The following is a 12511-nucleotide window of genomic DNA, read 5'->3' as shown; positions in this document are numbered from 1 at the left end:
GGACTTTAACCTTCCCTCTCCAACCATTTCTAAGACATCTGAATTTTAGCCTTTTCTTAGTGACTACACTCTCCACTCTATCCATAACCTACCTACCCACGCAGGGGGGAGGGAGTTGGAGGGGCTCTCGTTTGACCTCTTATTCATCTCTACTTCTCTCTCTCAGCCAATAATACTAATGTCACACTATCCATATCTGGTCACTCAATTGTTTCCACCATTTCCTTTTCACCCTCTGACCATTCCTCACACTTGCTTCACCTATTACTAAAAGGAAATGTAAATCTGCCATTCCCCCTTTCTCTCCAACCTACAGTCCTCACTCTCCTCCTTCACACCGGATGCTACTTCCACCAACACTGCCTTCTCCAGCATCTAATCCCTAATATACAAATCATTTGTCTTTCACTTTCCACTGCTTACTTTCACCCCTAATTTCAGCATCCTCTGCAATGGGTCACCCTTATTCATACGCTCTCCCTGCAGGCATGCGCGAGTTGCTGCGCAAATTGAGGCATACCCACTTACATGAGGACCTGCAACTCTACCTCTCTGCCCTGAACTTTCTCAAGTCCACTCTTGATAGTGCGAAAATGGAATTCTACCTAACCCTCATTGACTCTTGCTCCCATAGGACACCCTAAACTCACTCCACACACCTCCTAAGTGTATGACTAACAGCTCTACTCTCACAGCTAATGACCTAGATGAATAGTTCACTGCAAACATTTCCAAAATTAGAGACTCTCTCCTGACCTTCCTTACACTCCATCCTCCTACATATTACACTACACCTTCTCTATCATCATCCTCTGCCTCCATCTTCCTTTTTAGTAACACTAATACTGACGAAGTGCTATTTCTACTGATGAAGGCTAACCCCTCTTTATCCTCAGCTTAGTCAGCCTATTGCCCCTTTAGTCGCTGCTCACTTGAACTCTTCAGCCTGTCGTTCGCTTTTCCTCTTGTTTGCAAAACAGCCACAGTCATCCCTCCCCTAAAAAGCAAGGGGCTGACTCGAACTTATCAACAACATTTTACCATGCGTCTCTCCTTCCGCAGTACACCAACGTGCTCGAAAGGGTTGTGTTCAACCGTCTTACCAATTTCTTACACATCCACAATTTTGAGACACCCAAAAAGCAGGTTTCTGCTCCTGTCATTCCGCAGAAACTGCTCTCATGAATGTGTCCAACTTCATTGCCTCTGCTAAGCACTCCTACGTATCCTCCATCCTAGTTCTTCTTGACCGGTCTGCAGCCTTTGACACTGTCAATCACTCAATCCCTTAATACTAATACTCTTTCTTCGTGGGATTCGCGATCAAGCCAAGGGCTGGAATGAATCCCACCTTGCACCTGGCCAATTCTCTGTCTCCTGGAGCAACAACTCTACTCACCTCACTCCTCTAACAGTTGGTGTTTCACAAGGCTCTATCTTGGCTCTGCTCCTCTTTACACTCTACACCTATTGGGGCACTAATCTTCTCCTTTGGGTACTTGTATCAACTCTTTGCAGACAAGACCCAAATCCTCTTCTCTTTTCCTGAACTCTCCTCTGATCTATCAAAAGTTTAAATTCAAACTATCTCTGCCATTTAATATCTGATGTTAAACTCTACCAAAACAGAGACACTCTTCTTCCCTGCTAAAATCTTTCTCTCATCTCTTCTTCTGCCTATCCAGTTTCCAGATGACACTCTCCCCTACCCTTCTTCAGCTAGAATCTTCAGCATCACCTATGACCATTCTCACACATCTTCTCTACTTTCATCTCCAAAAATAAAATGGAACAGCAGCACGCGTCAACCTCCTAAATAATTAGGAAAATCAGGCACCGCCTACCTTTTAACACTGCCAAGCATCTCTAAACCACTCTCGTCTTCTCTAAACTGGATTACTGTGCCAGCATCCTCTTTGCTCTCCCAAACTATACTTTCTGTCCTCTCAACAAGATCATTTCCTTCACTACCTTGAACTCCCTCACTTCACATCTACTTCCTCGTAGCATCACCAGGCTGGATGGCTGACGATGCAAAACAGGGCCAGATTTAAATTTCGTCTCCTGGTTCACAAACCTATACACGGTAAGGCACCACTGTATCTATCCTCCTCTATCCAACTGTACAACATCTACTCTGCTTCAGCAACCACCCTTGTGGTTCCTCGCCATCCCTGTGCTTCTTCTTCCGCTACTCCTCTCTTCTGGCTCCACTTGCATGGAATTATCTTGCCGCAGACATCCAAGAAACAGTCCACACGGATTTGTTCAAAACCAAATTAAAAGCGTACCTCCTTGCCTCCGAGTTACCCTCTTAACCTACCTCTCATCTGCCTGCTAGCTAACCTTTTTCCCTCGCCTCTAAACTGCCTCTGTCCATCACTTTCTCTGACTCCACTATAGCAATTCACCCATCATGGTCACAGTCCGGCACAGCTGGCTGTACCACCTACCTGCAATAAAAAATGCACAATGTTTCGTTGTCCTTGATCTATGTATGTCTGTCTACTTATGTATTGTTCACAGTGACTGTTCCATTTACTCCCATCCACAACCTGGTCAGAATGTCCTTCAAACTCAGCCCATTGTAAGAAGCTCACTGCTTCACATCAAATCTGATTTTTTGTCTTTTGTACTTTCTTTTGTGATCAAAAAAGCATTGCTCCTCCTGTGTATAAATAAATAACAATGTGACCTTACACCACTTACTCTTAAAATATTCAGTAAAAATGTTCCTAAAAAATTGCAAAATTGTGGACAAAATTAAAAGGCTCTGCACATACAGTTCCAGTTATAAATCTCCTCCTTACCCCTGGACCATTTCTGCAACACTTCCCCAACTGGCAGGATATTAAATCTAGCCTTTGCAATGAAGGCACGGTGCAGGGGCACAAAAACCTGCATCAGGTACTAAGCAGGCCCATTCATAGGAGCTAGGGACATATATGCCCTGACAGATATCCTGGACATTGCTTCATCCTCCCTAGTCGATGCCACAACCAAAATACACCCACATACAACCCTTCATCTCACTCCTCTGCATCCACACCCAACAGCAATAAACCAACCTCCCACAAACCTGCTTGCTCACCCTGCCTAAACACAGACTCGAGATTCATGACCTCAACACAGACCATGAGCCATTTCTTCTCTTTATCACTGAAATACGGCTCAAAAAGGAACATTCCCCGGCTATAAATGATGTGATGCCAACAGGCTACAAAATAATTGTTAACCGGGGCGGAAGAGGTGGAGGAATTGCACTGACCTTCAAAGACTCTCTATAAATCACCTGTCTTCCAGAACTCACCAAGCTACAATGAAAAATTTGGAGTTGAACTCGCTGGCTCGATCTCCAGCTCTCTCTCGCTGGACACCACTACCTCTCACCCCCTCAAGTGCTACCCCCTGCCACTTGTCCAGATGGTTCACCCGCCTCCTAAAAGCCCTCAAAATACGCACTCACTCCCCGCAACGTAGATGGCGGGCTGACCCCTCTCCCCAAAACAAAACAGCCTACGCCCATCCGTACCATATCTACAAAGTCGAAATCCATAAGGACTGTTTTTTTTTTTCACAAGAACAGAATCTCTAACACCCATAACAATAGCAAGGAACTCCACAAGATTATCACAGAATATACCCCCTAACCCCCTGGCACCTCTCCCTCCTGACACGTCGCCCAATCTCTCTGTGACGCCCCCTCTCTGACCATTTCAACAACAGCGCTATAAAGAACCTGCACCATCAACACAAAACTGGCAGCACACCCCCCCTCTACCCACACCCAGCCCCCACATGAACCGAACCAACCAGCCCACCTGCCCCCTATCTTCTCTTTCTGTCCCATCGCTAGACCCGAATTCATTAAGTTACTGGCTGACAGACATCCATCTGGATCCTTGAGTGACCCTTACCCCACCCCCACCCTCTTAAAAGAAATCCTCACCTCAACCTGTGCAGGCAGCAGCGCAAGATCCATCCTCAACTCCTCCCTCACTTCAGGCACTTTCCCTGCAGCGTAAAAACATCTCACATCAAATCACTCCTGAAATAAAACCCACACTTGACCGCCTAAAGAGCTTACAAACTACAGACCAATTTCTATCACCCGTTTCTTAGCCAAACTCACTGACCGTATGGCCTACTCCCAAGGTCTGCACCTTCATGGAAGCCAAGCACCTTCTCAACCCCGCCCAGTCTGTCTTCAGACCCTTTAATAGAACTTAATCATTCCATGTCTCCATATGGGATGAGCAGAAACACAGCAGACAGAGGGCTGTGCCGCACTCGTACTCCTCGACCTCTCTGCAGCATTCAACACTATCAACCACAATATCCTCACTGACCAACTCCACTCCCTTGGCATTAGGTAAGCAGCACTAAGGTGGATTTCCTCATTCCTCGCCAACAGACACCAAATCACCCACCTCCCTCACATCAACCGCCCGCCCCATCAATAACAGAGTCCCTCAAGGCACCTGCCTGTCCCCTCGTATCTTTAATCTCTACATGAGCCAGATCCCGCACTTATCCGCTCACAAAGCCTCACGTGCTACAACTACGCTGACAGCACACAAATCGTCTTTAAAATTCCCCAAGTCCGTCTCCACCCCCCATCCTGACCTGGCATCCTGCCTAACTGACACTGATCATTGATCACCCACTACCATCCAAATAGAAACATGCAGCCAGGCACTGCTCTCCTCCTAGTTTTCCCCTCTTTCAAATGAACCAGAATTGTATGATCCACCTTCTCCGTCCAAGCGCCCACTATCTGGAATTCAATGCCTCTCAGCATTCGGGTGCAAAGAGGACCACCTGGCCTTCCGGAGGGCCCTCAAGACATGGCTATTCCCCCCGGCGCCCTGACTACTGTGTCCTCCTGAACTAGGTATCCACCCCCAAGATGACCAGGGCAGGAATGAACTCCCATACATCCACCGAAGGATGGTAAGAATTAAGAGTTAACTTGATTAACAATATCCAGTACAACACAGGAGTCCACGCCCATACACGTATTCAAGAAGCCAGCAACAGCAGACGGGTACATATCTCACTCCATACTTATGGAAGTTAGCCAAAGGCAAGGCCACTCTCCTGCACACATCGGCAACCATACGCCAATGACACATTGCACAACACCTCTGCCATTAGAATGCAGCAATCCCCCCCCCCGCCCCCATGCCAAAATCTGGTCTAGCTGGACACAATGTATTTCTACTCTCACATGCTCGCTTATCTTTTTCAAAGCACCCATTCACGTGCCTGCCTTACATGGATGGCTTGTAGGGACCTGGCCACCCCTACCCAGTCTCACTTTGGCTAAAATGCACACACGCATTCTAAACTCCTCTGACAAATTTTCCCATACCTGGACTCCGGAGGTCCCCCGAATGACTTGAACCTACAGTGAATTGGGACCATACCAATGGTGAAAGTAACTATACAAATTATGACATGTCGTACAAATGTAATTCTGTAAATTTAAACTATAACTTTGTTGTCATTTCATTCCTGTACATAAATGAATATCTTCACTAGGTGTTACCAAAATGTACCAAGTCAGCATTTATAATGTTTCCAGACAGTCAGATGTATAGTCAAAGGTGAACAATATAAATCTTTAAAGTAAAACAAGTACATTCCAAAATGGCTACTTGTACTTACCTTGTCACCTTCCACCAATCCTATTTTTACTCTTGACTGGTCTAGACACAAGACATCGCTGTAACGGTTTTTTATTTGATTATGAGGTTTCCTAGATTAAAAAATATATATTTTAGTTCAATTGCTGTGTCAGTAAACCCATTATTACAGTGTGTTGTCTACTGCATGTGAAATGCTTGCTTACATCACTAAAACTTACCAGAAGTGATTTCCAAGAACCTACATTATTACTATGCTTCAGTGATGGACACAAAGGCCTTTGGAAAACAGAATATGATTTCCCTATCAAGCACGAGCACTCATGAAGTCCGTCAAGCAGCAAGTATCAAGCATTTAGTTCCCCGGCCACACTCCAAGAAGGAAACTTTCCAAATCTTTAGATTTAGAGACTGATGGTGTGCCATCTGCACCTTGAAGGCCCATTACTGATGGACGGTTACCAATAGGTTAACAATATCTTCACCCCATCAAGTGGCCTGTTAGGAAATGCACATGTAAACACAATTCAAGTACCACCGAACTGGAGAAGGAGATACAGAATAACAGTCAGACGAAAATGTAGAATACATTTATGGGCAAAAAGGATTCCAAAACATTAGGTTGCAGCTCTGTAAGAGCGGCTCATGTCTCAGAAATGTCATAGTAGTGACCTTAAGAAGGTGAAAGTCACCTGCCCCAGGCAAAGCAAGCTCAGAGAGAGGAGCTATTGGGCCTTTTCCAAAGCCACTCAAATCATCTTATGATCAGTTTGGAGGGAACTAAAGGCATGGTCAGAAAACACTGTGTATCTTTAGCATCTTTAGGCTGGCAAGTGTACTGAATTTAGTATACACTCAAGACAAGACTATATGGTTGCACAATTAAATTGGTTTAGTATGTAGAGCATTTCGCAGCTAGCAGCACAACATGAATGAACATTACTGAAAGACTGAAATGGGACGAATTTAAAGCATCAAAATAAAACATGTATTGGCATATTAGTTTCAGCTGTCCAAAAGGGCACACCTTCATCAGAGCAGGCCTCCCAAATTCCAGTCAGAGATCGAGGAGGATGCCCAAAAAACCAAAAGGCATATCACAATAGCAGAGGAGTGCAGTGCCCCTGTACTCACCTAGACAAACCCACCTCCTTGATTTCCCTGCATCATCTGTCACATGCCTCATACCATACATCAATATCATCATCTTTGGTCGCCACTGCTTGGCAATTAAGTACTTGCCACAATCCAAAGCTAATGGTAACACCAAAGCACTAACCAACCGACAAACTGTGAAACCTCACATGATTATACGCCAATACTAATAAAGTGCCACCTATAGCCAAAATTGTGTTTACACAATGTGATGATAATGAGCCAGTTATTAGCCAAAGCTAGGTTGCATTCAATTTTCCACCGATCTCTTTACACACACGATTCTTGCTTCACTTCGTATAAGTGAAAACTAGAGTTTTGGCACAGTGGCACTTGAATTCACGGGCCATTTTCTAAATGAGAAACAAAGACAACATCCGGTGTGGAGGCTCTGGCAGAATAAGAATATTGCTCAAAGAGAGGAGGAGCTAATCGATATTCCTAAATCCAAATTAAGACCAATTACATGTTCATACTTTACAACAGCCTCATATTTTCTTTCAAAATAACGTTGAGGTGATAGATTTGAAGTATTTGACCAGATCATCAAAGCTTTAACATAAAATGCAATTAATACATTGGTGAGTGTGAAGTATACCTGAGCACTAATGTTCCAAAGTATATTGGCCACAAGTGAGGATGAGGGTTTTTCAGTCTGCCATCAGGTAGGCATGATACCAAAACAATCCTACTGTAGTGTCCATCATTGCAAAGGTAGAAGAGAACAGAGTCCAAACTTGCCTTCTCAGAGCAACTTTTTAAATTAATGTTTACTGAGTTTATAACAAAATAACATAAAAAGAGATTATTTGATTATTTTTTTAAAACAATACCACCAGTGAGATGAGTGCATAGACCATCATGCCTAAGGTACATTTGTCCAGACCATTTCCAGCAAATTGTGGTGCTGGACTGGGATCCCTCAAACTCCATGTCAGGGAGGATAGCTCAGGGTTAACATGCTCGCCTTGGAAGCAAGACGACACGGAGCACCACAGGTTCGAACCTCGGGTCCGTGCTTAGAAACCTCTGGGTATTAAGCGCGTTATAAATAACCTATCATATCATATATGTTGCTGACACAATCATCTTGTCCTTCGATAGCCATATGCTGTCTCTACATTCTCTAGGCTTGCTCCTCTGAACCATCCTCCGCGATATATCCACCTACTTGCTCCATCACCTATCTGTACAGTTCCCATGTGTTAACTGGGCACTACTTGGTATATGCCAGTCTTGGACAGCAAGCTATCCAGACATACCATACGGCCAGAGACGTGATAAATGTTTCCTAGTACAAGGATCCGTTGTGCACACAGTACAGTGTAAAACTCAGTTTAGATAGCCTCAACATTAAACTGAGGAATGTCATCATTGGTTTAGAAGCAGGAAAATCTATGACTGGGAGATATTCCAATATAAAATGGAAGAAGGCTGCATGAGGACAGCTGCAGTTCATAAACTTAGGACTAAAAGTATACTTTCCCATCATCATTTTCATAATCCATGTTTTGTTAAATAGAGGTTAGCTAAGACTTTGCAAACTATGTTCAAAAACTGTGCATTAAGGAATACCATTTTATTGGGGGTGGATTTCAGCCCATCCTCTGTAATTTCCAACCACCTTTGGAGTGTACTGATGCAGAAAAGTGTTTATAAAAGTTATTAAATTAAGATATTGTGTATCTAAGCAGTGGGTGTGTTGGGGTGTGCTCACCCTCCTATTTAATCTGCATGTGACCACTTCTTGTCTGCATATACTCTAGAATTGACTTCACTGTTTGGCTTAGCTTCTCTTTAAAAGCTACAGTACTACAGAATACACTCTCAGCAAACACACCCACAACTGTATGAAACTGTCCTCACACAAGGCCACAAATGGTGGTAGAGGGGCACTATACAAGACACATTTCCTACTTTGCATTACACATCTGGCTCAATGTGGCATTGATACTCGGGCCTCCAGATCAGTGTCGTAGTGGGCCTTTTTACAAATTAAATTCTTGTAAATACAACACCATTTGCCTTCCTACATGTACAATTTACGCACCCGTTCTGAGCAGAGTCCAACGCAAAGGGCAAGTGACTTGATGGAAAGCAGAACACCTCATTTGATTCTTAACTGCATTGATGAATTTTCAGGCCATGTCGGAGCAGTTCAGACATCTTTCATTGTGGTGCAGGCACCAAGCCTGTCAGAAACAGCATACACCTCATTGCAGGAGTAGTTGTTTCTTTCTATTCAACGTCTGCTATGTTTTGGGTCTGTAGATGCTCATGGAAATGATACATTTCAAAATGCCTGCATATTTATTTTCCTGGCATTTTAAGAACATAGCAGTAATAAGGTGGAAAACGTAATACAATTGGAAAGCATTCCTTTAACAAACAAATTATGCTTTTTAGTGAATGCGTGCTTGCATTGCAGGAAAATAGTTTTCAGAGTTCTTGCGTTGTGTGCAGTTATCATCAATCATAATGACAAAGATGTGTTATTTAAATAGATCCTTTGCCAAAGCACTGTACATAAAACATATTTACATACAATTATCACCTAAGCGATGTTGATACTCATTTATCGACCTCAAAAGGATGAAAGGGAGAGTTGACCTTGGCAGTATTCAGAACTCTGACTCTCTGGGACATCATAGCGAGCGCTCAACCTGCTAAAATATCTTACTGGTTCATAATGTATCTAATGTGGTGTGTTCCTACATATTAATGTGTAAGAGAAGGTGTTTCACAAATGTAATTACTTGTTTGAAGCCCATTTTTGCTACACAACTGTTTTAGCTTTGATCTATTCATTTTCAAGTTTAGTAATGTTCTGGTTGCCTTTAACATACTATTTACACTCAATTATTTTCAATCTTATCATTTAATTTACACTCTAATTATTAAAACAGTGTGTACATTACTGCCACCTCAAAACTTTACCTGGGCCAGGAATGAATATGCAATGTCTAGTTTATATGTCCTTTAAATCTTAACATGCAATCAATGTTTTAAACAGTACTATAATTGGTCAGCGGCATCAAGGCCCTTGCTCAAGGGTAAGTGGTTGTCATTACAGCAATCATAGTGGTCACATCCTCTTTCAAATCTGCACTTAAAACCTTCAAAACGTAACTCTCCAGTCAGCGCAAGCACTGTTACAAAACAAAAATGAAATGGTTACATTTGTAATGAAATGGAAACTCACTTATTTAACTGTTTGATGTAGCACTTTATGCAGGATTCCTTTAAGTTCCAAGCAGTGTGATTGTTAATACCTCAGTCAATAGTTTAGTGACCTCTGAAGGATCTAAGCGTAAATCGGGCCATCCAACATGGACCATGAGATTAGATATAGATGTTAGGATTAGGCACTTGCCTTTCTGCGCTTTTGTATCACAACACTGGCATACCATTATGTAGAACTAGTTCCAGTAAATGCAGACTTTAAACATCAGACAATTCTACCATGAAACCTGAAAGCACAGAATACAAGTCATGTTTGCTTTATTATGTAATTGATCGGGTTTGCCTGTATCCTAAACATTTAAATATATTTATTTATTTGTATGCTTATAGAGTGCCACAAGCCCGCAGCCATCAGGGCGCTTGGCATAAATCATACAACTAACTCATCCACCAAAGCACAAAACAAAATATTTAACACACAGACAACAGCAAGTATCTTAACACCAAACATTGAGAGGGTTAACTGTGGCTGTGTGCTACAAAGCAAGACATGTATGTAACAGAGCTAGGGTGAAGAGCAAAACTGTTAACAAAGACTACTACCATTCGCTAATTCATTCAGAACAATTCTGGGGTTGCTAGATAAACACACATGTTGCGAGATTAAACATTTGTTCAAATACATGAGTAAACTGCTGGCCCCACAACCCAAGACAATGCAGTCAGTATATGCCATAGAGCACCACTTATTAATCTGAATTCCCCGGAGTACTTTTAAGTCCAGCGTTCTTACGCTATTAGGGCCCACTACAGAGCTAAGCCAAACCCAGAGCTTATTTTTCAGGGCTTCCCTAGATACAAATTGGCTTGGCCTGGCAACATTAGTAATTATAAAAATCCTGGAATCTAGGGCAAAATTCCTAATTCTCGGGTCCGCAATTTTGTCGTTTTTGGTTTTTCTTTGTCGAATGTCACTACTGGGTGGCCGAGCCATCGAAGTAAGTGACTTAAAGGGAAGTGTGATGTATTCGAGACATTGGCCAACCGGCCTGGTATTGGAGTGACATGCTTCCCTGGAGAGGGTGCCCCAGTAGCACAAGGCGAGCTGAATGAAGATCATCCCTATTGCCATTCTTAGGAGGGGAAGTTTGTCAGAAGTTGTCCATTCTCTTGACTTTGGGAGGATTTGGTCTCTTCGCACTCTGAAGGGGTGTGATGAGCATGTTGGAACTGACCTAGGCCACCCATTTCTGAAAGTCCCTCATGTTCGAGCAGGCCTCAAGGTCCCGCAAAAATTGTTCTTGGAGAAGTCCCCAGGGCTCTGCGGTCATGGAATCCACCAACTCCTTGTCCAAGTTAACCGCTGTGCATTGTCCTGGCCGGCCCCCCCTTTGTCTTTGACTGAACTAGCCCAGGAAGGGGTCCCATCAGAATATATCCCTCAGGTTGATCAAATTCTTTATTCTTGTCTCCCCACACCCCCCATTGAACTATCCTTTATTAGCTTGGGAGTTGGCTGGAATTGTCTGCTGGGATATAACAGATGGTAACAGGGGGTCGGCTGAATTATCCTTACCAAGGACATCATTCTGAAGATCATTCTGAGACTCCTTACTAATAAGCAGGAGTTTAGAAAAGGCAAGCTGTTCTTACTGTAGCTTTAGTCTACGTTTGGCATTAATACAGAAGAGAACACATGTGCAGGAAAAAGGAAAGTCGTGTTGTGTCACTTATCCTCCTGTAATATTAACATCACCTTCCACAACATGCTTTGGAAAATGAACCAGCTGAATAGTGGTTAGGAATTGGTACACAAACCATTTGATGTTCTAAGGCTGAATATTATTTTTTTAAAACACTTATTATTTTGCATAGAAGACATAAATGAAAACAGCCCAAAATAGAAGACAAATATAATACTACAACACGATGGGATCACAATGCCAGGTCCAAACAAACAGTAGACCAAGTGAAGTACTGTCAAAAGAAAAACCATCCAGAAACAACGTAGAGTTCATGTTAAAAAAAGGCTGGTTCCCCCCATCCCTATCCTCCCCCGTCCCACTTTCCCCAAATCTTCTCACATTTCCTAGGGCAGCCCCTTGCATTATATATTCTCTTCTCCAGGGCCATACAAGAGTCCATTTCAGCAACCCATTTTGCCAACCTTTGGTGCTCTGCTACCCCCTACTGTTTTGCAACAGTTTGTTTCATCAGTCTGACGGATGTAGACATAGGCAGTTTCCTAAACGTAGTGAAGCCTGTTTCTGCCCACACCCCCAAGAGCAGTAGTCATGGGTCCCAAGTATTACCAGTCCCGAAACAGAATGGACCTTATCCAAACATTTCTGCCATAAACAGCAAACCCATGGGCACTCCCAGAGAATATGAAAAAAGGTGCCCTCAGCCCCGCACATCTGAGACATTCAGCGTGATCTGTCCAACCCCATTTGAATAAAGGAGTACAAGAGTAATAAATCCTATGCAATATCTTCCGTTGTATCAACCTAATACAATCCGAGATA

At 43.1% G+C, this 12511-nt stretch overlaps 1 protein-coding gene across 2 annotated transcripts in view; it reads right to left on the bottom strand.

The window, feature by feature from the left end:
• LOC138510587 (tyrosine-protein phosphatase non-receptor type 9-like) overlaps positions 1-12511 on the bottom strand; it is a 1111802-nt gene that overhangs the window by 335325 nt on the left and 763966 nt on the right. For both annotated transcript variants that reach the window (XM_069626356.1, XM_069626357.1), the window contains exon 8: positions 5671-5761. In XM_069626356.1, coding sequence (XP_069482457.1) covers positions 5671-5761 — 91 coding nt within the window. The remainder of the gene's footprint in view (positions 1-5670; positions 5762-12511) is intronic.

The sequence above is a fragment of the Ambystoma mexicanum genome, chromosome 6p, assembly GCF_040938575.1.
Source record: "Ambystoma mexicanum isolate Mex_15411 chromosome 6p, UKY_AmexF1_1, whole genome shotgun sequence".
In the NCBI taxonomy this organism is placed as follows: Eukaryota; Metazoa; Chordata; class Amphibia; order Caudata; family Ambystomatidae; genus Ambystoma; species Ambystoma mexicanum.
Note: the sequence above shows the minus strand (reverse complement) of the source record. Positions and strands in the feature narration are given on the sequence as shown.